Source organism: Porites lutea, chromosome 8, assembly GCF_958299795.1.
Source record: "Porites lutea chromosome 8, jaPorLute2.1, whole genome shotgun sequence".
Lineage (NCBI taxonomy): Eukaryota > Metazoa > Cnidaria > Anthozoa > Scleractinia > Poritidae > Porites > Porites lutea.
The window spans coordinates 27,506,338-27,534,124 of NC_133208.1; the positions used below are offsets into that span (position 1 = coordinate 27,506,338).

The following is a 27,787-nucleotide window of genomic DNA, read 5'->3' on the forward strand; positions in this document are numbered from 1 at the left end:
CGCGACGCCATTTTCATGTTGTCAATCTGAAGTTAAGAGAAAATGGCATCGTTTTCAAGGACGAAAGGTACCAGATCTGGTAAGCTGTGCTGAATATATTTTGTTAAAGCAAGTCCAGTGTTTTCCTAGTTTAATTATGTTTACTTTTGATCCGTCGTAGCCTCTCCACTTCGGAGCAGTGCACCGGATAATCTCCGGCGTTCTGGCAGTTTTGGAAAATCGGGTAGTAGAAGTTTGCACTTAGCGGCATCGTTTGACTCAAAAACTGGGTAAGCTCTTTAAGTACATACCCTTCAGTTGTTCCCAGGTGCTACTGTGGCTAAAGTGATTTTCACTTAATTTCTATCGAGGTACAATAAAAAAGTTGGGGACACTATTGTTTATGCACGCGGCAGTTTGGCACGCTGATATCAGGCATTCCCCAGTTGCTACAACTGTCTTCGCCGATCTTTGGTATCGTTCACAATTTCACACAAACGGATTTCTTTGTATGCCTTCATTAAATCAAGTAATAGAAAGTTTAAGAAACGATAGTGCTGGTTTGGTATAGCTGTTTATCCCAGGAGAACGATCCTTTCAAAATGCCCGTGCGTGCAAAACTCGAAGAAATTACACTGTGCATAACTGTAATCGTATAAACATACCACAAAACGCTGAAGAATTTGTATGTAAAATTGCAAGGCTGATTTTAACTGCAAACTGTGTGTTTGTTTTCCGAAAAAAGCACTTTTAATCCTTGTCAGGTTTGCGAAAGTAAACAACAATTTTAAATCCCAAATTGAGCTTAAAAATTACAGGGAACACAACCCTCACTGCACCTGACGATTTCGAGTTTATTAGGGAAAATTAACGCAAGCTTGCAAAATTATTTTTTATTGATTCAATTAATTATCCGAGTGAGAGGAATACAGGATTTCATTAATGTTTCTATTGTTTTCTCTTCTTATTCAGAAAACATACCAGATCTTCCACATCTAATGCTGCAATTGGAGATATTGAAAATGAGTACATCAGGAATCTTCAACAACAGATTTATTTCCTTGAGTTGGAAGCCAACTATCTGTATCCTTTGCCAGCCATGATTTAAAACCTGCATATTTTTCTGTAACAGTTTGAACTTATCAAACTTAGCCCAGTTAGTTTATCTATTTTAACCAAAGATTGCACTTGAAATATCCACTGCAAGAAAAATCCTGCGGTAAAGCTACCATATTTCCTGGAAGAATAGCCGTCCCTTGATTAATTGCCTCCCCTGAATAATTGCCCTCCTTTGACGGAAATATTTCAAAAATAATAGTCTCCCTTAAGATAATGATTCGCCCGCCCCTCTCGCCATCTTCTCTTCCCTTTATCCCCTCCCTGTCAAGTTTAACTGCAATGTGATCCAGAAAAACTGATCAGTGGCGATTCAAGCTCTGAAAATTAGTCAGACAAGGAACTAAATTTGAAACACTTAATTAAAAAGCCCATGTTCAGTTTATTTGATGTGATTATTTTTTTATTTAATGGGAAACTGAAAATATAATATTTAGGGCATGACTTCCAGTCAGCAATATTTGAAATAATCGTCTCCCTCGAATAATTGCCCCCTTTTTCTGCGAAAAAAATTAATAATCATCCGCGGCTATTATTCAAGGAGATACGGTATTTAATGGATCAATCGGGATAGATCAAAAGGATTCCCTCTGTGTCTCCTCAACTTAACACTATTGTGCTCCCTCTTCAAATCAATGCTCCCCCTTCTCAGGCACTCAGGCGCTTGAGTGTTCACATTTGTATAAACAGTTGAGGCTCTCTTAAGCAACCGTGCACCTTGGGAACCTTATAAAATGGTCGCAACTAGAGCTAGTCATTTACGAGAATGAGTTCTCGTAAGTGAAGGCAGATTGAAAGTTCGCTATACGGTATACCTATCACCACGGTTTCCTGTTGTTTAGGACATTAGATCTCGGTCCTACTCAGGGTGTCCACAATAACAAGAGCTGACTAGTATGATCAACATAAAATTTAACCCTTTCACTCCCAGAAGTTCAATATAAATGTTGAAAAACAAAAAGTACTATGCGAAATGTGCTGCTGAAGAGATTTCATTTGAATGGTCACACCATAAGATTTTTTCCATGGACTTTTTACCATGTGAGAGTATTGCTCGAAGATAATTCATTTGAAAGGTCACACCGTGGGATTTTATCCACAACCTTAAAAGTTAGAACAAGATCTTAAATAAATAGTACCATGTGAAAGTACTTCTGAAGAGATTTCATTTAAATGCATGGTCACACCATAGAATTTTGTCCACAAATCGACTCAAGAGTTAGCAGTACAGTGTAGGTTAGAGTTGAATAATTGTTGAGGAACTTTTAAGAAATGTGATGACGATATCGAGTGTGTTCATGATTTTTCCTTGACTGACCCTTTTATCACCAGACGAGAGCAAGCTCGGAAAGCTTCAGGTGAGCCTAATTTAAAACATAAAATTAAAGAGGTTTTTAAAGACAGTTTAATTAATTCAACTGTAGGCAACTTATATACCAGCATTGTTACAATACTGAGACAGACAATCCACTTTGCTCTTGACAGGTGCTCTTCACATGGCAACAAATTCGTGTACATGATGTGTAATTTTCTACTTCCAATCAGATACCATAATATTAGGGAGCTTAGAAAGGCATTTGTAGGGAGCTTAAGCAAAGTTGTTTTTGAGCGATGCATGTCAGCTGGAATTGAGGCCTCTTCTCTTCTATATGCCTTGTCATGCTACCAAATTTGTATTGCTAAGTGTCTTCACTCTTATAGACGATTTGCCCAATAATTTGGCCAAACCATGGCCCAAGAATACAAACATCCACTTCCTGTTGACATGCGTCGCTCAAAAAAGTCTTACATTTTTCTTAAGCTCTCAATTTAGTCTGCCAGGTCCCCTTGCCTGACAGTTTTGGGCGTACAAAACTCGAAGTGGATAACCTTATTTACAGACTTACCTGACAACAACACCCATTGTTTTCCCTATATGTAAATGAGTTGCTCTGGTCTGAGTTTTATTCCTTCCCTGACAAATAAAGATAGAAGGTAAAGCTCAAAACAGTCATCATTTGGTAATTCTCCATAAAAACTGATCACAACTTGTTAGTAAGTTCGTTGTTTTGTTCCATAGCCATTCCTCCTCGAGTCACAGAGGAAGCAGATCGCATGATGCGGAAGCTGCGCGATCTGCAGGGGCAGGTGGATGAGAGAGCATCAGAAGTTGCCCGAAAGGAATCACAGATGCACATGTTAGAGGCAGAGAAAGACTCAGCAATAAAACGACTCAGGGATGCTGAAGGTGAAGTATTTAGCATTTATTGTCAAAACTCCTCTGGTGGCTACAAGTGTCAGGTGTGCTTCTGTTCTAGACTGACGTGAGAAGAGCATGAGAGGCAAAGGGCAATATGTGAGATGAGGGAAGGAAAGAAAAATAAATATATTTTTTTCTTTTCCTTTCATCTCACGCTTGACATTTTCTTTCTTCTTGGTTGGCTAAATTAAAAATTTAGGCTGTTGTGCTGGCGTTTAAAAAAGTGTGCAGGAGATAATCATTATCGAGCAATCCTGGGGGGGGGGGGGGATGCATTTAAGGGACGTTTGGGTAGAGGTGTGCTACCGAGGACTTCAAACCCTGAGCCTGTTTAAAACAAAAATCGTTTATTTTGCTTCCCTGTTTCAGACAAGAGCAGGACCATTGATCCTGATTCATTTCATTTGATGCGCATACAGAATTGAGCAATTTCAAACCAGCCTGAGAAAACAGCTGACATTTTATGACGCAACCACTTCTTTCTCCGCTAAATGACGTCTGAGAAACGAGCGCAGAAATTCCATTCTGATGACGTGTCACTACAAAATCTGGGTAGTGCTTCTGATTGGTCGTGCCACGTGGGAAATTTGCTAACTGAAGCACTACCCAGATCTGGGTAGTGATGTGTCATCAGTATGAATTTTTGCGCTTGTTTCTCAGACATCTTTTCGCGGGGAAACCAGTAGTGGCGTGGCGAAATGTCGACTGTTTTCTCAAGCTATTTTCAAACTAACATCATGGAATTAGCTTCTTTGTTGTTGGTACCACAAAGCACAAAGTAGACCCGCTCATCAGCAATCTTTGAAATGTAACGAATCACCTAAGCTGTTTGCTAGTGGAAAGGCCATTGTGTCTAAAACAGAACAAAAATGTTTCTGCAGAGTCCCATGCGGCAGAGAAACGCCAGCTGGTGAATGAAATAGTGTCGCTGAAAAAAATGGCGGACCTTCACGATCGTGATAGTGCTCGCCGAGATCTACAAGTGCATCAGTACAAGAGTGAGGCTGACAAAGGACTAACAGCATTACAGGACGCTGAGAGAAAAGTACAGAATTACAGAGTAGAGGTACGTTGTGGCTTTACCTGTTTTTGAAACTCACGCGAAATTGGAATAACGCCTCTCGAGACGAGAATCCTGTCCCGCGAGAAAAAGACACACAAGCTGAAAAATGCTTTTTAAAAATAAATTTTAAAGTTAACTTGACCCATGCAACAACGAAACGCTGAAAGAAGCTGCGGTGGATATTATGTGAAAATCACGGAACTGTAACTGATTTAGATGAATTTGCCAGGTTAAAAATGGTGCTCTTGATACAGACGAAAATAATTGTCTAGCTCAGTTTGTTCAGTTTGTGAAAAAAAAAAGAACTTAAAGAACAAAGTGACAAACAAAGCAAAACAAAACGGGATAACACAGGGCGCCAAATTTGACTCAAGAGGTACCTCACTTTCAAATAGACTGAAATAGTTTTTATCTTCTCCTCCAATAGGCCATTTTACAGTTGTGAGCGTGGTGTCCTAGCCTTTGAGTGAACGTGAGGCTGAGGTTGACCTTGTTTTGATACAAACCTCCTTCCTTTTCTAATGAAAATTTTGCTTAAAAAATACTAGTCAGCATAACAACAACAAGTTTTGCATAATAAAGCAGGAAGGGTTATATCAAAACAAGGTCAACTCCAGCTTCGTTTCCAACTGTAACTGTAAAAAGGGCGATTCATATTTAGAGAGTATCACTTCTGCGATGAGTTGATTCGCTGGATTTTAGTCTAAGAATGATATTTAAAGCCGAGAATGTTATCAGACTTTGGATAGGAATTTTATGGCTTATGAATTACTTCTGTTGGTAAGGATACCATTTTCGTTTTTATATTCAGCTGGACCGCAAGACTGGGGATTTAAACAATCTCAGAATAGAGCTGGAAGAGAAGAGAGCGGAGTGTTTAAAGCTCAAGACCCAGCTTCAAGAAATGGACGAAAAGTTCTTTGACTCTCAAGCGAAAACAAAAGAAGAAATTGGCCGGGCACTCAGGGTAAGGCATCACACACTGTGTGGCTTACATCCAGTTAGCACCAATAGCAAGCTAATTGCACCCATTTGCTCCATCATTGACGATATTTTTGTTTGAAAACTTTCCTATTCAATGTAGGAAGAAATACGACAGCTACGACTACAGCTGAAAGAAAAAGAAATTAACGCTGAACAGGACAGAAGTCTTAGAAACAAGGTACAGTTACACTTACATGTAACTACGATTTTCTCCTCAAGAATAATGAGCATGAAAAAATTGGGTTTGCTAACACTAACTATTTCAAGGTCACGTGACATCAAAGAATAAAATTGTTTCCCGCCAATAGTCTCTGAGCAGGGAACCATGCAAATTTGTGACGCCAAACAGAAACGATACACTTTTGCGAGTGGTCCTCAGAACAGCTTGTTAACCTCTACTCGTAAGACGGTAAGCCCCAAAAATAAGGATTCTCGCGTGGGAAGCATGTAACCCTTACGTGCCTTTGACATCATTTCCTATTTACTCCCTCGCGCCGCCAAAACTTTTCTTGGGCCAGTTTACCAACGCAGAGGTATGGATGTCTTGCACTCTATGTTGCGTACGGAACCAGTCATCTTAGAGATACAGCCTGTACATATTACACCCATTTTACGTGACCTAAAACCACATTAGACCACCGGCAACATAAGGAAGATCACTGAGAAGCAAAGAGAAACAGTTTAATCTTACCTAGTCGCCTCCTACTACCGAATCGCGCACAGTAGGAAATGGGAATCTGGGCCCGGTTCCTGAAAGGCCGATTAGCGCTAATCGAGGAATAAAAATTTTGTTCTATTTTTGTATTTACCTTCCTATGCATTATCTAGGGTAAAATTCTATGTTATCATCACTGAATCTCGGAGTAAGGACACAAAAGTAATTTTGTAAGCTCGAGTAACATGTTCTTAGACAAGAAAACCTTGCTTAAAATTTGGCTTAATCCTGGATTAAACTTAACCATCTTTTGAGGAACCGAGCCTTGGATCAGAATGACTGCGAGGGGTTTGAAAGTCTTTGTATAAAGATTAGTCAATCAATCAATAAACGATAAATTTAAACCTAATAAAACCTGTTATGATTTCAGATCCAAGATGACTGTACGGCTTTAATTAAAGAGAATGCTGCTATATCGGCTCAAGTCATCGAACTCAGAAAACAAATAGATATGGTGAGTTGTCCTGATGTGTCCGCAAATGGCGTAGTGCATTGCTTAAAAAAATGATTCTTCTGTCTTCTAAGATCTTTCCCTAAGAATATTGCTATGTAGCAAGGTGCCTAGGCAGCCTCCTGTGTCAGCTTAAGTCCATCCTCTAGTCACTGCTACAGCAGCAACACCTCCACAACAAACATACCTTCACAATTCTGTGACAGCCAACTTCCCTCGACATTAGGGCTATAAAGATCCAACGACGCGACAGCAACGAGAACGTCGCTTAAAAAATGAATTTGCGTTCTTTCAGTCTTTATCGCGATTATTCCTACTTACTTACTATGTCAAATATACGCAAACCCTCCTGAATTTGAATTCCAAGGGACCATATTCAAGTTCAGAGAGCAGAAAAGTTTCGTCGTTGCTTGTTTAGTTCTCCATAAAACACGAAATTGGGAATTTCACGTCATAGTCGTGCAAAAACGGCAAAGAAATGTACAAAAAAGCGTGTGGTGCACGTGCATAGTTGTTGTTTTGCTTATTAAACCTATTGTTTTTTAGACGTTCTCGTTGCCGTCGCGTCTTCAGGCTGATTTAGCAACAGAACGGGAACGTCATTTGACGACAGGAAAGCGCGCGGTAAGGACTAAACTCGACTTCCGGTGCCCAATCATTGGTCAAGCCAATTGTTTGATTTGCGCGCGCTGTCGTCAAGTGACGTTCCCGTTCTGTTGCTAAATCAGACTTTTGAATCTTAAAGTCCCCCTCGGGTTTAATAAGCAAAACAACAACTTTGCACGTGGATCACGCTTTTTTTACAGATTTCCTTACCCTGTCATTCCTTGTCATATAGTCAAATCCTTGTTTACATTCTTTGCCTCATTAGCATAGGCTTATCTTTATCTGATGAATTGAAGCTAATGAAATGAAATTTCTGAATATTGAAAGAGCATAACAATAATATTTCAGTTATCTCTGAAAAATTTTAGCCCGATATACATAGTTTCGGAGAAATTCTCTTTGGAAAACCCCAAAATTTACATGGAAGGTATGAGCTCATTATAAACTTTTGGCACCCAGTAATTTTGGAGTTTTTAATTGCTGCTATTTTCTTTGTTGCTGTTTGCAAAGAGCTGAAACTTACACAAACTGCATAAAATAACCAGCTCTTTTAATTGTTGAACCTAATTGGTATACACGGCTAGATCTTCTATGGGTTAACTCGTATGCTAATGAGCAAAGATGTAAACAATGACGTCACGATGAATCCGCCTAAACTTCAACTAGTGAACACCCTACCCTTTTATATGCCTGAAGCCTGAAAAAGGTACCCCTTTCGGGCGGAGCCTCCCCGTATAGGCTATTATAGAGGGGACGCCAACTCCCCTCCCCCACCCCCCCCCTCCCCGCCCCCGCCGGGATCGAATTTTTCTTCCAGTCCTCAAGACGAACCGTCTGGGTTAACTGAATCTGAAAATGTGTATAGTTTACCTGTTTCATCCTCGTATCGTTTTAATTTTGACAGGATCGTGCCCACAAGGACGAAAAAGATTACCGTCGACAGGCCAACATCCAGGAACTAGTAACGCTGAAAGAGAGTGAGAAACATTTACAGCAGGAGCTAGAACGGACGAAAGAGTTATTAAGACTTGAACAACATAATCTTAAGGAAACCCTTCAGAAGGTATTAAAAAAACTCATTTTTCAATTCTCACCATTTTCCTCTTTTCTTTCTTTTCCCACAATATGTTTTTTTTCCTTCATCTTTTTTCCCTCTTAGCCTTGCGCCCTCGTTTCACGCATTCATCAGCGGTACTTTTAAGTACGCGCTTGCATCACAAGTGTCAACCGTGACCAACTTTTCACTCGGCAATTACTTCGTGCACTTTCTCTGACAGAAAAGGATTAAATTTGCTTTTAATATTGATTCTTAAGAGTTTCTTTCAACATCGTATTTCACATGTAAATATTATTGTTTCCCTTGTGTGAGCCTCTACTATATACTAGAGGTAATCATTGATTACGGGTCCGCGTTCGTCACTCACGGGGACGAAATCGAGTCGAAAGGAGTCCGGTTTCTCGGCCGAGGTGCCCCTGATTAAATTAATAGGGGCGGCTAATCGGCGCTGGGCCTAGTTGTTCAAAAGATGCGTAACGCTATCCACTGGATAAATATCTATCCACTAGATAACGCAATTGACTTCCCTACTACTTATCCGCTGGATAGTCAGGATACTGATTTATCCCGTGAATAGCTCTGTCCAACGTTTGAATAACCAAGGCCTGTAGTCCACACTAAAACTTATCAATGACAGACACCTGATGGCTTATTGATTTTTTTTCAGTTGTCAAGAGAGGAACAAGCGTCTTTGGAAGGTAAGGTTCAGCCTAATCTAAAATTATTCTGTGAGAGGGAATAATATGAAATTCATACATTTGAATTCCAGAAGAGAGGTTGCATTTTCACCCATAACTCCTTATAATTGCGGTGCTAAATGTCCTTGTGTTGAAAAAATTAGGAGTTTTTAAGCCAAGCACGAAAAAGGCAAAGTATAGTCCTCTTCTCCGTAAGTAAATGGCTGCCTAAGAGTGTTACTTACCAGAACAATGACACTTCAACGAAGAAAAAAGGCAGCCCTACAGGAATTGGTGGCTTATGAAGACGTAGTGATTTGAAGCGGCCCTGAAATTCGTTGTGAATTGCCTAAATCTGATCAGGATATTTTGAAATTGATAATTTGAAATCTTGGCGTGATTTTTGACGACAGAATGTCACTTTCACCACATGTTAATACAATAGTTAAGGGTGCCTTCTATCACATACGAAATATTTCTAAACTAAGAAAATACATCAGTAAAAGTACCACAGAAATTCTAATTCACAGTTTTGTTAGCTCGAAGTTGGACTTTTGTAGTTCTCTTCTTTTTGGTGCCCAAAAACGGGACATAGTTAAGTTGCAGTCCGTTCAAAATGCGGCTGCTCGAATTATAGCCGGTCTCAAAAAGCGAGATCACATCACCGAGACTCTAAGAGATCTTCACTGGCTTCCTGTTGAGGAGAGAATTGTTTTTAAAATAAATTTAATAACTTTTAAAACATTGAATGACTCCCGTCCCCGTTATCTTGAAGATATTTTGAAATTTTACCATCAATCAAGGACATTACGGTCATCAAGGGATCATTTACGCCTTGAAGAACCAAATTTTAACATGAAAACTTATGGCCAGCGAGCGTTTTCCGTTGCTGCCCCCGACTATGGAACAAGCTCCCCCTTTGAAATTCGAGCTTGTTCTGATGTTAATCTTTTTAAATCTAAGTTGAAAACGTTTCTTTTTAAAAAGGTATATGACATTTAGTTTCATCATATTTGTTTTTGTTTTCTTTCCTTTTTAAGATGTGTATGCTATAAATTTCCCAATATGTAGAGTAGTGTTATATGTAAGCTTGTGATTAATGATATTCTTATGTCCTTTTTTACATTGTAAAGCGCTTAGGACAGCGATGTATAAGCGCTATATAAATTCCATTATTATTATTATTAAATTCGACGGAGTGGAATGTATGAGAGGGAAAGGCAGGATACTTTTTCCTCAACATTTTCACCGGGAGGGAGAATCGGGAGCGGGATATCCTAATTTTATAGCCGTTATCATCATCATCATCGGTATCATCACCACTATCATCAACATCATCATCAACAAATAAGGTCATCAGCATCGTCATCGTCGACAATTTTATAATTTATTTCACCTTTAAATAGCTATAGCTTGTTGAGGCGGATGAAAGCTGCGTTTTTTAGTTTACCTCATAAATGAATGTCACTAAATTTTCCTTGCAGCCAATTTAAGACGAACTCAGCTACGCAGTGAGTTGAACGAGATTGAAGGGCAGCACGACTCGACTAACTCAGAAAACGTCGCACTTAAAAGAGACAAGCTCCTCCTTACTGACGAAGTGGCAAACTTAAACGTCAAGGTACAGAAAGATACATTTTCGTTTAAAAAAGCTTAAAAGATTAGAGGTTCGTTTAAAGTGAAAACTGCACTTAGCTTATCCAGCTAGGATGAGCTAAGGATATTCATCCAAATAATTAGGAACAAATAATCCAAACAGAACGTAACAACTGGTAGTAGGCAACCAGTTGACTTTTTACAAGCGTGGCCGAAGATTTGAACTCGGTAGGACCAAGCACAAATCCAGCAAGTGGCCAGAGCGGAACTCAAACCCGGAATTGCCGGATTGCGAGTCCAGCGCACTGATCACTCCGCCACGCTGCCTCCTCCACAGTCTTTTCGTTTAGTGAAATTGTTGTCAAGCTGTTCATGTACTTCAAAACATATTTCTATTAATGACTTTTACCTTTTGGTTGTGATTGTTAAAAAGCTTCCTCACTCTCTCCCATCCCATCTGGTCGCGATGTTTTCTCTGACCATTTTGTTCATCGTCACGCGTGTTTGTTATCTACCTCCCTGACCCTTACCCTTATAAACCCTGATCAGTCACTTTAAAGAGGCTGTGTCACGGCTGACTGTTCCATTTTGTTTATAATGCCAGTTACGCGTCCCCATTCGCTTTAGAACTTGAGAAATTACTTGTGAATGACAAAATCACAGCTTTGTGTCAAACAAATATGCATACCAAGCATTTTATCAAACATTACTAACAACAAAAATGGATTTTGAAAAACTGTTAGGCAAATAAATTTTCAAAAACCACAATTGCATTCCATTTCTATCTTCTAGACAGTCTGTCCATCCGTGTTTCCTTTTGCAGTTTGCTTTGTTATTTATATGTTATCTTAACGTTTTGAGCTTTTATTTTTATGTTTCACTCAATTCGGTGGCAGGTTCCCACAGTTTGAATTTTGATAAATTTAGTGACACAGCTCCTTTCAAAGAGAGCACAAGCGAGACATCCCGCTTTACCATAATGCTTCTTTATTTTGTACACGCAGCTTGACGAGCGTGACGAGGAAATCGAGCGACTCAAGTTAAGACTCGAGGAAGCTGAGTCTCGCTGCTCGCATCTCGATTCAAAAGTTCGAATGCAGAGAAGTTTGGAATCCATTAAATGGGAAGAGTTCGAGAAGCTTGCCACTACCATGAGAGAATTTTCACGGTCAATGAGTCCTTCTAAAAGTGGGAGCTTGGTTGACTACTAGAACTATACTGACCTTAAGTGTTTAACCAATCATTAGTGAAATGTCGCGTTTCTCTTCTGAGCGGGTGTTCGTGTGAGTGCTTCACTTTTGCTTCCTTGTTCTTCCTTTGTTTTTTTATAAATATTGTAAACCTAAGAAGTGGTATGGGGCTGGCTCGTATTACAGACTTACCCGACGCGCGAGAAACGCGGGCCAAGAAACGGCACCTTGCGCTTCCCGCTTGACTCGCGCGTTCCTCGCAATTTTATGCAGTCCCTTGCGTCAACGAAGGTCGTTCTCAAAGTTGAGCTGTTGCTGATTTACTTAACTTTTTTTAAAAAACTTCCTTGTGTTTAAAACTAAACTGGTCTTGGTCGGCGCCATCTGTCATTTCGTAATTTTACTTGGACGCAAAGGGTTTTAGGGAAAGAAAGCTCATTCCTTCCCTATATTCTCCCTTAATGTTAAATAAAATCAAGCTAAATATAACAAAACAAAAAACACCTTAGACATAAGTCCGCGGTGGATCTCTTGCCTCGCGCACAGCTAAATAGCACAAGTTGAGAAACTACAGTTTGAAATAAAGTGTCCTGAAACGTTTACCCCTTAAAAGATTAAGAAAGCGGCCCGAGAACGGTTTCTAGGGGTCGGAAGGCTTTTTTTAAGGCCAAACAGGATATAATGTGTACCTTAAGTCTTCGTGCTCAATTGGGACTAAAATGAATAATATATTTCAAGAGTGATCTTAATTTGTTTGCAAATAGAGCTAATTTTACTTGTAAATTGTAGCTAGGCTTTCGATCTTAACGGAGCTATGTCTGTATTGCTGTTTCAGGTCGATTCTTTACTGTAATCATTGCTTAGTGCCTTTCCGGGGGAGGGTACTTTAGAACTTTTTGGGTGGGGATGTGCCGCTGGGACCCTGGAACCCTTAGCCTATACCAGAGCTAGTTCAAGTGAATTTTGCTACCCAGGGTTCTATCTAGGATTTATTGTTTGGAGGAGAAGTACCGAGTGGCCGAAGGCCATGAGTTTCCTGGTGGTTCCGAAGGCGTGCCCCCCGGAAATTTTTTGAAATGAACATGCGCTGAGATACAATCTGGTGCATTTTGAGACACAATTTTAAGAAATGTTACAGTGGTAGTTTATTTTTAAATAATACTCCATGTTCCTTGTCAAATAGTGTGATTAGACGGGGAATACTTACTTCACGTGCACTGACCTCGTCGCGCCTGGATGATTTTTGCCAGTACAGTTACTTACATTCTGTAATGATAACAATATTTTTGAGGGGGAAGCTAGGCATTTTTGGGGGAAAACTTCTACCCCTTAAATACCCTAGATAGAACACTGCTACCCTATACTAGACTAAACTCCCCAAATCCCCCCCTATCGTAGAGTAGGTGTTTTCCAGAAACAACTGAGGTCACTAGCACAGTCCAGCCAAAACGAAGCCGATTTGATTTTTTTATATTTTTGAGTGTCAATTCCCGGTTTCCCTAGTCTAGACTAAAATCTTCAGCCAGTTGATCAGTTTACATGGAAAATGATACCCTGTTCTAGACCCAAACGCTTTGATTTATATACCCTATCCCAGAGTAAACTGCTTGAAAACCATACCCTTCACAGCGGCACATACCTATATAGCCCATATATGGCAGTACCCTCCCCCCCCCCGGGGATGCCTTTACTCTAACACAAAATACACCTGTAGAGTTACGAAGAAGATATCATGAAAATTTCATCCGGGAAGTCTAACCACAATATTGCAGGCCCAACTTTGTCACGTTTTAATTCACGTCCATCCTTGAAATCTGTTGCAACAAAGGACAGGAAACAGTTTCAATGCCTAAATATAGTGTTAAATAACAAAACGGGACTACATGCATTGTGTTTGGAATACATTTGATGCAAAAGAGGTTTTAGCTTTTTAAAAAAGATAACGAATAGCGTGGCATAGCTCCTATAGCGCTTCGTAATGTATCCGCTTTCTAAATCTTCAATGCCCCATTTTTAACCTGGTTTAACCGATAACTTTCGTCTTTTTATTACTATTGATAGTATTACTGTGTGCGATGAGGTGTAGATGCGTTAAAAACAGTTGTTGATATATAGGTGTGAGATTGTCCAATTGTAAAATCTTAAAAAACAAATGTGAATAAAAGAAATTTAAGTATTGTCTAAGAACATCCTGTAGATTGTTTGCATAAGGAAGGAAGGGGAGAGAATAAAAAAAGAAAGCGTAGAATTGCAGGGAATGGAAATGTAGGGGTTGGAATTAGTTTTTAAAACTTCTTTATGCTGCCCTTCATTTTGTCATAATTACGATTTGTGCATATTCCTTCCGTTCTTTTCTTGTCGTTTTTATTTCACGTAATACTTGCTTACATAGTCTTTTCCTTGTGTTTGGAACCGTATATGAACATATGAGATGAGAAGAAAATGATGTGGTAGTTTCCATGTTTTCTTCAAAAAGTTGCTTACACCATGAAATTTTCGCGTTACACTTGCCCAGGGACTTCGGCCGCAGTTTCTTTATTGGCAAATCGTTTTCTACTTACATGGGTGATTTCTTTTTGCCACAGACTGACTTTTGTTTTGATATTCAATTAAAAAACCAATTTTCCGCTTTTTTAGTGATTAAGCCTTTTCGCTTCCTAACTTTGATTATAAACTTGCACAAATTATAAATTAAAGATGAAGATCACCTTTATGGAAGATGGTAAACACGAGATTAAAGTTGAAAAAATCTCGAAACTAGGGAAACAGTGGAAACTTGATAATTTTTGTGTCAACTAACTGACAGTGAATGATAAGTAAAGTGAAAACTTGGTCACGTGTGGCACAAATCGTATACGTGATCGTTTCCGTAAACGTGATTCTAAATCTCTCTTTAAAAAAGGGAAGCCTTTTGTGTTCACTTTTCTGAAGGATGTAATTGAAAAAATTAAAAGGAACCCAATGGTGTAAAATGAGAGGCCGTACAAGACCATCCTACGAAGGAAGTAACCAACAAACTATTGTATAAAACAGTTTGGCTTTTCCGTTTTTAACAGCATAAAAAGCAGCCGTAAAGACCTTAACTTTGGTAAAATGTGCCACAGTTCTAGCTCTATTCTTCATTTAAAATCTAAGAATTGTTTTAACCAGAAGTTTTCCACGATCTGAACCGTAAGTAGCCGTACTTTCCACTCACTTTTTCTATCGTATTCAGTCGAATTTTAAAAGCAGAGCATCTTTTTTGTTGTACCTTTTTGGAATTCTGTTTGCAGGCTTTTGAAATAATAATTGTAGATTCACTATGGTCATAGTCAGGAGAGAGGATGGATAGAAATTAATAAGCAGACTTAACAGACTATGCACAAGTCATCTGTAACCTAAATCACTGCTCTCAATTCAAAGTGATGCGACAACAGAAAAATCGAAAGGGTCGATTTTTGCTTCCCAAAGTATGACATTGCGGGGCTACGTATTGAGAGCTCCATATTTTACAGTTCAAAACTGAGCTAAATTTAAAACTATGTCAGTTCTCACCTTCTTTCGAAGTATAGTATAGGAATTCTAAAAGAATTAATATTTACTTGGTGATTCTGTCAAAGAGAAAACAAGCATAATTTAGTTCAACCCTGTCATTTCGTGACTCCTATTTTATTAATTATTATTTATTTATTTATTTTCCGCGGTGGAGAGCGAAGGGTGTTTTTTTTTTCTTTTTGTCCTTTTTTTTCATTTTGCTGGATCAAAAATGGCTGATTGCTCGCATACAGGCTTGCTTTTGTTTGGAAAACATTGCACTTTAACTTTTCTGCTATTTTGGGCATGTTTTTTTTTTTTCAATTTGGGTAAATATCCGTTCGGCGTCTGTTGTCGTCCTTTGGTTAAAACAGAAAACAAAAAAAAGCGATTTCTAAGTTAGCCTTAAGTTCTCTGTTAGCTCGGCATAGCTCGGTTTATGGGTCGTGGCCGTGACGTGCCCTGCTTCCAGACCAAATCAGCCTTAAAACAAATTAAAGTATCAGCAGTATATTTTTTTATTATGCAACAAGTTGTTTTATTGCTAGTTCAGTCACTCATATATAAGCAGAACTCTGATCACTTACATAAGGAATAGCTACCTTATTCTCCTTTATTTTCGCGGGACATAAATTTCGCGAAAATTTTCTCGGCACATTTCGCGAGTCTTTAATTTCGCGATCGCGGAGAAAAATTGTGTTTGCAGGGAATTTAATTTCGCGAAATTGACGATTAAGTGACTTTACTTTTTGCCTTTTTACAAAAAAATTGTACGTTAATCAACAATTGAAACAAAACCAATATGTTGTCCCTTAGCGGCAGCCGTATTCCTCTAAAAGTCAGTCTTACAGTAATGAAAATAGTCTTCTTGTTCTTCCGAGTCATTATCGAGTATCGAGAGTATCGTTACATGTCCTTCCTAGGAGATCTCAATATAACCTTCAATCTCTTCAAATGGATCCTCAGGGGAAGACTAAACGATTCATCTAATAGTTGGGCGATGCCAGCTTTTTCCCACCCTTTAGCGATGAGACAATTTTTAAAATTTTAAAACCAAACTAGTGAGCAGCACTCTGCGAACTGTTGCTGTAAAACTTGTTTATTCTCCTGCGCGTTTCGTCTAACTATCGTAGACTTCTTCAGGGACTTTTACAATCAAGTACTAAACGCCTGTATTTAAGCCATAATATGACTAAAAATAATGATGGTCGCAAATATTGAAGGTTTGGCCGGATTTACGAAAAGGAACAGGCACAGCTGTGAAATTGGGGCCACGGTTTTAGCTAAAATAAGTAACAAACAAGTTTTACAGCAACAGTTCGCAGAGTGCTGCTCACCTAGTTAGTTTGAAAAATTTTAAAAATTTTGATAGATGAAAGCTCCTTGTACTAACACCTTGTGTTAAAAATTGTTTAGGACCCTTGAAAACACAAATACATGATTCTCTATGTGCATTAAATTTCGCGAGATCAAAGTTCGCGGTCGTTATTTTTCGCGGGTCTTTAAGTTCGCGAATTTTTTAAAATCGCGAAAATCGCGAATTTAAGAACCCGCGAAAATTAAGGAGAATAAGGTAAACAAATTAGAACTCATTGTAATTGGACAATTTCTATACCTTTAACACCCAAAACTTATTTCAAGGCTTTAATTTATTGAGCAGCAGGTTAGAACACCTGGTTACTTGCTCTAAAATATGACATTTCTGAGAAATAGTTTCCAGTCGGGTAAAAATTCTAGATTACTTATTGCTGAAAATCCAGTCCAACACAAAACTTTTAAATTACACAACACTAACAACAAAATAGACCGCGAGTGGTGGTGTCGTCTAGCTCCTTCTTCCCTCAAAGCCACTTGCGGCGAGCGAAAAAGTAAAATTATGCAAATTAATGATAAAAAGAGCAGAAATTGGTGCGGAGAGAGGAAATCACCAGATCAAAGATCCTGTCGCAGTCTCAAATTTCTTCTTCGCTCTCGTTCCTCGCAGCAACCCCGCCCGCCCCTCACGCGCGTGCTCTCGATCTACTGCTCGCAGTCTTAAAACATAAACGTACTAAACGTTAAAGCTTTCACTTTTGTTCTTTAGATGGTCTCGCTCCCAGTACTTCTCATGTTAATACTCACAAGTTTCGTAATGGAAAGACCTCGTGCCCAGTTCGTAGATTGTATCCGGTATTGCGACGGTCAATATAGAATGTGCCAAAGCAGTTGTGATGACTGGGATGACTGTGTTAGCTGCACGACCTGTAACGAAGTATGCATTACGAGCTGCACAAAACATGGAGTTGTCAAAGCATGCCGGGATTATTTGAACGAGCTGGTAATCGAACAGGAAATGGAAAAACAGTCAAGTCAGTTGCAACAGGAAGGCCAAGATGAAGAGAAACAAGAAATAAGTTCATCAGAACAGGACGACCAGGATTACAACGAACGAGGACATGGACATTAAAATTAATTGAGTCATAATTTAGTCATAATTGATTAACTAAGTCACAATTTCTTTTTCTTTATCTGTGATTATCATATTTCACGCCCTATCCACACGCATCCGGATATTTTAAAATACGCGCCCACACGTAGCGAGTTTGAATCGTTTTTGCCCGTCCACATGAAAACGCTAAAACGAGGGCCGAAATACGAAAGCATCCATTACACGGCACACGCTCGAAAGTATATAATGTATGACGTCATCACCTTCCAATAAATGTAATAAAATTAAAGGACGATTCCTAAAAAGACTCTTCACAGTTCCCCATTTTCCATTTTTTTCTTGTCTAATAAAGGCCCCCTTTACGTTTTCCAGTTTGTATTGGACTCCCCTTTCTATTAAATGCCTGCTGTTTATTACACACCCTGCGTGCATTTGCTCTAAAATACCAACCTCGTTCCCAGGGTTCTCGCTAAAATGCTAGGAAATAGCGAAATAGAGCAAAATCATTCAGGATCACAAGTGTTTGCGCTTAGTTTGCATTTTGTTCAATTTGAAGTTCAAAGCAAAGATTTTGAGATCGAATTTGAGCTTTAAAAAACAATTAAGCAGGTTAGACGTATCAGTGGATGGACAGGATTATCTGCTTTTTTTAAAACTGATATATTCTCCGATAGCATATTAGTATAGTTTAGTTGAGCTTGCTACAGTTCGGAGAATACAGTTGTATACGCCTCTCTCTTAAACGCTTGGAATCCTAAAATTAAATAGACAGCCCGGGTGTCTATTAGATCATATTTACGGTGTATATTTATATGTACATCATTAAGATAAGAAGATGCCAACCAAAGGGAAAATGCTTTGATTTTTTGTCGAATTCTTTTTAAGGAAATGTACAGGGAGATCAAACAAATCAAATTTGTTTTTAGGTATTGAAGCTTAAATAGTTACACGTAATGTTTTAAATGTACTGACAAAACGATTCAGCTGGATTTTCTACACATATTGTTTCAGCTAACAAAGCGTGTAAATTTGAAACAAAACGTTTCCTGTAGGCTACTCGCTTAAGACGTCTGTTCAGAAATAAAAGGTGGAAGCAAATGTTAACTTCCGAGATAGTTGAGAAAGCGCGAACACGAAAACAGGAGTAACCAGTTGGCGAATATCCATCAACACTGGTAGAAAGAGCGCCTTACAATTTAGGAAACTTGCCAAGTTTAAATTAAAAAAAACAATCGCGAAATTTTACAGACGTTAATTTGTACGGCCGGGAGCACAAACTTGCCTCCCACCATAAGAAAGTCTTTAAAATTCGGCCACTTGGAGGAGCCATATTTCCGTTAATTTTCAACAAATCACGTTCAATTTTGGCATCTTTACTCATTTTAAAACGTCCTTTTTACCCGTTTTGACGGATTCAGTCTAAAATTGAAAAACCGTGAAAGGGTCAGTGAACCCGTGGGGGGGGGGGGGGGGGGGGGGGGGGGGTCATCTGGGTATTTTTTGGGTGGGTATGTGCCGCCCGGGACTCCAAATTGGCACCCCGTTCTAAAAAAAATTTCCCGTAACATTGATACTCCGTTCTACAAATGGGCCAATTTTTTATACCCCGTTCTAGATTTCCTCCTACAACTGATACCCCGTTCTAGAAATGGGCGAATTCGTTATACTCCGTTCAAGAAAGTTTGTAAACTGAAATAGCCCTGTTTTTTTAAAAAGATATTTTTTTATTTGTTCGACTTATACATCAAATAAATGCTTCTTCATAATCATCCGGAGCACTGGAGCTTTTCAATTCGTGCGTTCGAAATATTATACCCTGTTCTAGAAAACGCCTCTAAAATGGATACCCCGTTCTGAATCAGGAGCTTTAAAATCACGTCCCGGTTGGGCGACTCATACCCGTATAGGTAATGTATGGGAGTAACCCCCCCCCCCCCTCCCCCCGGGCAGTGAACGCACATCAACCTAAACCTACTCAGATGCCGAGCAATCGATTCACAATGAACATGAAGTGACAAAGAATTAACATTTTTTCACAAGTTTAATCATTTAAGCTTGTTGTTTACATTTCTTTTAACTTCTTTGGCTGAAATCAAAATCTCTTCGCCACTGAGTATTCCTGCCCTAATTTAGCTGATAAAGGGAGATCAGCGAGGTGCTGGGTGGCGTGCGATAGAAATCTCATACTGCTCAACACTTGTGTAATCTTTGTTGTGTTTCGTGATATCCAGTCGGCGGTCAACAAAGTGATACCCTGGAAGCGTCACTGCCTTCTTTGCCCTGAAAAACGAAAAGGGAAGGAAAAAGAAACTCAATAACGCTCTGCATAGATCCTAATGAGGCAAAATTAAATCATGATTACAGATATATATTTTCCTCTTGTAGACAACAAGTTACAATTTTCTCTAAAAACAGACAGAAAATCCAAACCAAGGAGGAGGGGGTTTTAAAGTAGAGAAAAAAAAGGTCATAAAATGAATAAAAGAAATTGTACACCTTTAAATACGGTGGCAGAGGGAAAGGGGTACCTATCCCGAATCACGCTGACTTTTTTTGGGATCACGCATCACGGGGAAAACGGAATTGGCCATCACGCATCATGTAAATGAGACGCAATTGCAGTAAGATAACATGGCAATATATCAACCCTTGAATGAACCAGCTCTAATAAGTTGGTTTGAGGGTCCCTTTTGGGTAGAAAAGAAAATGAGGTCATGAATAGCCTGAGTATCAGGCGTTTCTGGGGAAAAAAATCTCCTCTCCCCTAGCCCCTTAGGAAGGCCTGATACACAAGCTAGATCATGAATATCTGTTTTTATTAAATTTTTTAACCTCGGATATTGCGGCATTTCTAGCATTCTGATTGGTTCACTCAATCTTGGTTATCAGCTCATGTACCTTAGTTTGACCTTATATGGAAAACAACGAAATATCTCTCGAACAAAGCGGCGGAATTTTAGTAAAAGTCATTTTTAAATATTACAAAATGACAGGACTAATGCAACTTCCGGTAAACCAAGGGAAAATCACATGACATTTTTCGTTTTGGCTTTAATAAAACTATTATTTAATTCGCGCCTCGTTGGCTATTTAATCGTTTCTACTGGATGCTAATTCTTCAAAACAACTTTTGCAGTATCACGCATTGTAAAATGGCTATATGCAATATAAATCCCGTATACCTCTCGTGATAACAACTCCTGAAGTGAACCTCGTCCCACAAGTCAGTAACTTCCCGAATCCCTATTTTCCGAAAAACCCAGCTTCATCCCCAGACCAGTTTGCGCTATTCGAGTGAAAGGCGAAGGTTTAATACCGGGCTTGATAGGCGAACTCTCCCGGCAAGGGCCGACAAGCGATCGCAGACAGCGACTGCGAACCGTGGGCTGCGAAAAACCTACATCTAGGGGACCCTCGATAATAGGATAAATAACAATTTTGATAACTTACTTGTAAGTACTTCTGAATTCACACGTATAATGACCACCACCTTCCAACCTCAGAGCCATAAAGTTGTTTCCTATCAGCATCCCATCACGTGCGTAGAGACGCTCAGTGTTCGGTTCCCAGCCCTGTGTCCTCTTTTGCATAACAGGCCCATTGAGAGGAAAGTTCACCCCTGTGAACTTAACGTTGTAGATGAAACAGCTGCCGTCCATTCTTTTGGTAAAGAGAAAACAAAGACAGTTACAAAGGAAAGGTGGTGGATATTTATCATATACCGCTTCTCATAAGTGCAGGCGCATTTCCAAGTGAGCGTGCGGGCAGCCCCTCGATATGGCGGATTTTCAATAATTGAAACTTTAGTGGTTGGGAATAACCAAGTCTGCTTCGCCGACATTCATTACCACCTTATAATTAGGTCCATTAGCTTTTTCTAGGGAGCAAAAACTTGATGGGAGACTTAATAATACTCATGCTTCCTATACTGATAGACTCATTGCTTTTTTAAAACTTTTTGATTCAATTATCTTTTTCTTCAGTACCTGGAATCATTGATAACAGTACACACTGCACCATCTTCAAAAGTCATGATCCTCTCCCATGTATATCCCTCAGGGAATGACTGCTTTACATAGTCCGGGATGTCGCCAGGGTACTTGGTAAATGGTATGCTTCCATACTGAGTCTGTGGCGCCAAAATATCCCAAGCAAACGGCAGAGGTCCTCCCTTGGTCACAGTGAGCTTTACGGTCTGCACACCGCTGAGAAGAAAAAATAGTTTGCATTATAAATTCGAGACACGTTTATATAAATTCAAGAATTAGGCAAGATGCGCAGGGATTTAGCTGATCAAAGAGACGTTTTTTCTTTTATCTCGCTGTTATTTCTTACGCAAATTCAACGTGCAAGGTGAAGAAAGGCAAAGACGTAGACGACTCGTGCCCCCCAAATTTCTTTCACAGCGGTAGCTATGTCCGGTTCTGTCATCAAGACCTTCCCCGGTATTTCATTTTTCCCTATTTATCGCTTTGGGGTAGGTGTCAAGGAAAACTCTGTCGTTCTCGAGACATATCCAACACCCAGACGATAAAACTTTTCCGAGGTAATTTACCTTGGAAAAAATCAGTCACACTTAAAAAATCTACCGGTTCTCAAGTTTTTCCCTCTCGTTAAGAACCGATCTTCAAATTACAATCCTGCGATTGGGAAGGGCGCAGATTTAGGAAGACCACTTTGGAATGCGCTACTCCACTTAATCAGAGGATGAGGCCTCTCACTTGTTTTTTAAGACAAAAATCGTTCATTTCGTGACCCTGTTCAAGACAAGAAATGGCTTGTCCGTCCCAAATATCGGGAAACCTCTATTCGCTCTCAAGGCCCTGAAAACCATACCGTGTTCACTGGAGAACCAAGTACGCGATAAGACAATGGTTATATAGTTTTCATATTTAATGAATTGTGCAAGTCTAATGTAATGTATTATTGACTATTACACAATAGAGCGAACGAACAAAATTTTACACGCACTCTGATTCCATGTAGGACATCATGCAATTCAGATTTTATTATATTTATTATAAGAGCAGTGAAAAATAAATTGCTCCTCTCTGAGCCTCGGGTAATATAGGACCTTCTTTAATTGAAAAAATAGGAACACAGGCCGTTCTTATTACCTGGTTTAACTATAATTCTATTTTCTTCCCCCAATTTTTAGAAAAGCATGGAAATGAAAATAGCCTCGACTGCTAAAACGCGAGATATACTAAACAGAAATTTAACTTACTCGTAGGGTTGTCCTTGTCCTTCGCCTTTAACCTCAAAGGCGTGTCCATTGACCGTGCCCTCCATATGAACCTTGTAGGTCATTTGGTTAGCGATTACACTCTGTTAAATTGAAAGACAGCGGAAAAAATGTTAAAACGGTTGTAACGTGCAAAAGTGCTTGATACTACAAAAACCTCCTTGTTTAGGCATCCAATTTAATTTCAGGCTCATGCAACTAAAGCAAAATTCCTGGAAAACTAGAAACGGAAACTTTCTCAGGCTCGGGCATATTAACAAGTCAACGACATGAAACACATAAAAAGATTGAACTTTTGTAGTTTCATAAAAGTTTGACTTAGCGTAGTATTACGTAACACTATCAAAATCAACCAGAAACCAAATGATCAGAACAAAAATATTAACAAACCAATTTAGGCACAATATATCAGCTCGTACATGGTTTTTTTTTTTTTTTTCGATTAGCCGTTGTGAAGAGCCGATTTTCTTGGTTATGGAAAGCACTCAAGGTGGCCATTGCACCGTTAATGACCGGTGGGCGTTGTAGACAAGAGAAATTAGCACAAAAGAAAACTGTAAGGACTGTTAGCTGGGACAAAAAACAAAAGAGCGACATGTGGTGGAGATGATCGCTGATAAAGGTTCACTTGAACTGTATGTTCTTACCATGGTGGAGATGAAGAAGTGACGATAAACGACTTGGAAACTGTGCTTAGCTGCGTCTCTGAACGGAACACTGTAGTGAATGCAGCTTGCTTCTGTGCGGTTCTTTATATATGACAAAATTAATGCTAACCAACCAATCACCAAGGTGAGTTGCATAATCTCCAGACACTTTTCCAGACGAGTTAATTGAACTTTTGCCTCGTTTCTTTTATTAGCATATTTCCTGGTGGGAACTTTTTAGATGGGTTTTCATCAAAGAGTTTTTTTGTACTAGCACAGGTAGCCCAAGTTCGAAATATAAGCATCGGCGACCATCGACATTGTTGCATAACATTCGAAATATAGGGATTTGTATGGGAAAAAAACCTATCGTTTCCGTAACCTACGAAAATGAAAGGATTTCAATAAAAAAACAGCTTAGCTTACATAAAATGTGTGTTACGTCTCTCCTGTGTGATCCATGAGCTGATTTATGGCTAGCTGTTTCATGGGTTGTACCGTAAACGGTTTTCTCTCTATATTAAGGCCCAGCACTTTATTAATATCTAATCTACAGGAGTCAGTCCAGGCAAACCTTTATGTAGAGAAAAAATGTGATGTATTCCTGTGTTTTTGGTGTGAATTCATCGATTTAATCCCGGGGGGGGGGGGGGGTACTTAAGGAATTTCTGGGTGGGGATGTGCCGCTGGGAGCCTGGAATCCTTAGCCTATACCAGAGCTAGTTCAGCTGAATTTTGCTACCCTATACTAGAGTAAACTCCCCAAGTCTCCCCTATCCTAGAGTAGCTGTTTTCCAGAAACTACTGAGGTCACTAGCACAGTCTAGCCGAAACAAAACCTTCTACCACAATCCTTAGTCTAGATAAAATCTTCAACCAACTGATCAGTTTCCTGAAAAATGATACCCTATTCTAGACCCAAACTCTCTGATTTATATACCCTATCCTAGAGTAAACTGCTTGAAAACCATACCCTTCACAACGGCACACACCTATATAGCCCAGTACCCCCCCCCCTCCCTCCCCTCCGGGGATTTAGTCAGAGTTTTGTGGCTCTTATTGATTGACCCCTGTCACTCTTCATATTATTACAGAGCCAAAAAACACAGGAATACATCAAAGGTAAGTCTCCTTTATTTATTCTATAGAAAAATAAGTAAGAATAATGATATTTAGCGTTCGCAGACCTCAGTATTTTATTTCTCATACAAGGAATCAACGGTTGCTCGTAACGCGACACCGACTCTCTTGTGCGCAAGTTAATTTACATAACACACTCGTAACGTGAGCTTGGGACGCCTGTCAACCCCATTTTACAAAGGCGTCTGATCACGTACGCAAGCTACAATGTGGCACGAAATTTTTGCGGGTTCTAATTTTTGCGATTTTTGCGGTTTATCCAGCGATCCGCAAAACTAATGAGTTCCCGCGAATAAAAATTACCGCAAACATTTTTCCCGCAAAAATTTACTCCAGAGTAAATATTCTCTTTTCAAAAATACAGTACTAAGAAATCGTGTCTGTTCAATCACAACTTGTCAAAAACAATGAAATACTGGTTTATTGTTTGAAAATATGTATTTATTATTACTCAATAAAAACGAAAATATTATCAATGCTAGGTACTGGGTACTTTCTGAAAATCGCAAAAATTAATTCCCAGCATGGAAAACCAATCTGTCCTAATGGCAAAAATTAGTTCCCGCAAAACACAAAGAATCGCCAATCCCCAAAAATAAACTCCCGCAAAAATTTCGTGCCACACGGTAGTCTAGACGGCCGTAATCTTAAATTTTGTCTCTCATTTGTTTCATTCGTATCCTGATGTGGCCGGCATCCATAAAAGACCTTTTTTGACAACTATAGCCGGCCGCACCTTTACTTTAGCAGTTTCAAGTTGTTTGCATGAACAACTTTTTTTGTAAAAACTTGTCTGTTTCTGCTGTTTGCAAAGAAAAAAAAAATGAATAAATAAAAACAAGAGAGGATAACTCTTGATAAAAAATGAGAACTCGTTTTCGTTCCAGGGCAAAAGAAGTATTCGTCTTATATTACATAATTACTACAAGTCGGCAATTTTCAGTGAACCAGTTTGATTTCAATTAAAAACAAATACAAAGTTTATTATGTTTTTTGAGAGAACATTCAAATGCAGCTAATGGAAGATATTGACTCATGTCTTGTTACATCACAGGCAGCCCAAACTCACGTTGCGAGAGAAGGGTGTAATGTAATTTATATAACATATGTGACGCGCCGGTATCGCGTTACAGGCGACCGTTGAAAATATAAGAGACTTTGTACGGGAAATATATTACTGAGATCTGCGACCGCCAAATAACGCTAAACCTTACTTTTTCTTAAATGAAATTAATAAAAAAGTCTTACCTGCAATCTATTCTGCTGCGATTTGGTGTCTGTTTGTCGTTTCACTGTTTTTTTGGCTTTATTGCGTAACCACTGTTACTCCTTTCATAGAACGAAGTGAAGGCTGGTCACTTCCATCTGTAGGGGTCCTGGACCAGTAACAAAAAAAATGCCGTTTTTTTCGCCGAAATTCAAATCCGCTGCAAAATTTTCAGCTCCAGCCCAAGAAGGAAACCTCTTCTTCCTCTCTGGGAGATCGGCTCGAAAAAAAATCCATAATTTCCCCATCAAATCGAGCCATTTGTGCCGGACTTCGAGGCAAGTCTGGCTTTCGTGCAGTGCCTGTGACTATTGTCGCGCTTACCAAGGTTTCCAATTTCAAATGCAAATTAGTTGCTAGGGTGACAATTAGCACTTACGCGACGGGTGCAAGGGCAGAAATGACTCGTTAACTAGGCTCCTCGCCTCACCACGCTACCCTGGCAACTAGTTTGCATTTGAAATTGGAAACCTTGGTAAGCGCGACAATGGTCACAGGCACTGCACGAAAGCCAGACTTGCCTCGAAGTCCGGCACAAATGGCTCGATTTGATGGGGAAATTATGGATTTTTTTTCGAGCCGATCTCCCAGAGAGGAAGAAGAGGTTTCCTTCTTGGGCTGGAGCTGAAAATTTTGCAGCGGATTTGAATTTCGGCGAAAAAAACGGCATTTTTTTTGTTACTGGTCCAGGACCCCTACAGATGGAAGTGACCAGCCTTCACTTCGTTCTATGAAAGGAGTAACAGTGGTTACGCAATAAAGCCAAAAAAACAGTAAAACGACAAACAGACACCAAATCGCAGCGGAATAGATTGCAGGTAAGACTTTTTTATTAATTTCATTTAAGAAAAAGTAAGGTTTAGCGTTATTTGGCGGTCGCAGATCTCAGTAATATATTTCCCATACAAAGTCTCTTATATTTTCAACGGTCGCCTGTAACGCGATACCGGCGCGTCACATATGTTATGTAAATTACATTACACCCTTCTCTCGCAACGTGAGTTTGGGCTGCCTGTGGTTACATGAGACAATAAAACCAAAATTGCATCCCATTTCTATCTTCTAGACAGTCTGTCCTTCCGATTTTCCTTTCGTATTTTGCTTTGTTATTCATACCTTATCTTAACGTTTTGAGCTTTTATTTTTATGTTTCACCCAATTCGGTGGCAGGTTCCCACACTTTGAATTTTGATAAATTTAGTGACGCAGCTCCTTTCAAATAGAACGGAAGCGAGACATCCCGCCTTATCATAATGCTTCTTTATTTTTCACATGCAGCTTGACGAGCGGGACGAGGAAATCCAGCGACTCAAGTTAAGACTCGAGGAACCCGAGTCCCGCTGCTCGCATCTCGATTCAAAAGTTCGAATGCAGAGAAGTTTGGAAGCCATTAAATAGGAAGAGTTCGAGAAGCTTGCCACTACCATGAGAGAATTTTCACGGTCAATGAGTCCTTCTAAAAGTGGGAGCTTGGCTGACTACTAGAACTATACTGACCTTAAGTGTTTAACCAATCATTAGTGAAATGTCGCGTTTCTCTTCTGAGCGGGTGTTCGTGTGAGTGCTTCACTTTTGCTTCCTTGTTCTTCCTTTGTTTTTTTATAAATATTGTAAACCTAAGAAGTGGTATGGGGCTGGCTCGTATTACAGACTTACCCGACGCGCGAGAAACGCGGGCCAAGAAACGGCACCTTGCGCTTCCCGCTTGACTCGCGCGTTCCTCGCAATTTTATGCAGTCCCTTGCGTCAACGAAGGTCGTTCTCAAAGTTGAGCTGTTACTGATTTACTTAACTTTTTTTTAAAAAACTTCCTTGTGTTTAAAACTAAACTGGTCTTCTTCGGCGCCATCTGTCATTTCGTAATTTTACTTGGA

At 39.5% G+C, this 27,787-nt stretch overlaps 2 protein-coding genes across 3 annotated transcripts; one reads left to right on the forward strand and one right to left on the reverse strand.

The window, feature by feature from the left end:
- Window positions 1–27,616, forward strand: LOC140946126 (uncharacterized). Of its 2 annotated transcripts, none has more exons than XM_073395205.1 (13): window positions 1–79; window positions 161–269; window positions 952–1,062; window positions 2,428–2,453; window positions 3,155–3,322; window positions 4,216–4,400; window positions 5,209–5,364; window positions 5,482–5,559; window positions 6,467–6,550; window positions 8,058–8,216; window positions 8,878–8,908; window positions 10,372–10,508; window positions 27,192–27,616. In XM_073395205.1, the coding sequence occupies exons 1-13, from the start codon at window positions 43–45 to the stop codon at window positions 27,309–27,311; spliced, it is 1,401 nt and encodes a 466-aa protein (XP_073251306.1). In that variant the 5' UTR covers window positions 1–42; the 3' UTR covers window positions 27,312–27,616. The 2 variants fall into 2 exon arrangements, with proteins under 2 accessions (XP_073251306.1, XP_073251305.1); XM_073395204.1 differs by lacking the exon at window positions 27,192–27,616 and adding an exon at window positions 11,488–12,447.
- Window positions 19,762–23,553, reverse strand: LOC140946665 (GFP-like non-fluorescent chromoprotein). The gene is made up of 5 exons (XM_073395773.1): window positions 23,507–23,553; window positions 22,842–22,942; window positions 21,601–21,819; window positions 21,065–21,274; window positions 19,762–19,894 (listed from the first exon to the last, which is right to left on the reverse strand). Exons 1-5 carry the CDS (start codon window positions 23,507–23,509, stop codon window positions 19,762–19,764), a joined length of 666 nt encoding a protein of 221 aa, XP_073251874.1. The 5' UTR covers window positions 23,510–23,553.
- Window positions 27,617–27,787: the final 171 nt, after the last annotated feature.

Bases quoted from the DNA above. Each gene is read 5' to 3' on its own strand.
- LOC140946126 (XM_073395204.1), top strand. From the start codon at position 43: ATGGCATCGTTTTCAAGGACGAAAGGTACCAGATCTG. The intron at 270-951 runs GTAAGCTCTTTA...CTTCTTATTCAG, and splicing joins TCGTTTGACTCAAAAACTGG to AAAACATACCAGATCTTCCA. The intron at 10,509-11,487 runs GTACAGAAAGAT...TTGTACACGCAG, and splicing joins TGGCAAACTTAAACGTCAAG to CTTGACGAGCGTGACGAGGA.
- LOC140946665 (XM_073395773.1), bottom strand. The intron at 21,820-22,841 runs GTAAGTTAAATT...TTTTCTTCTCAG, and splicing joins GGACAAGGACAACCCTACGA to CGGTGTGCAGACCGTAAAGC. The intron at 19,895-21,064 runs GTAAGTTATCAA...TTCGTTTTTCAG, and splicing joins GAATTCAGAAGTACTTACAA to GGCAAAGAAGGCAGTGACGC.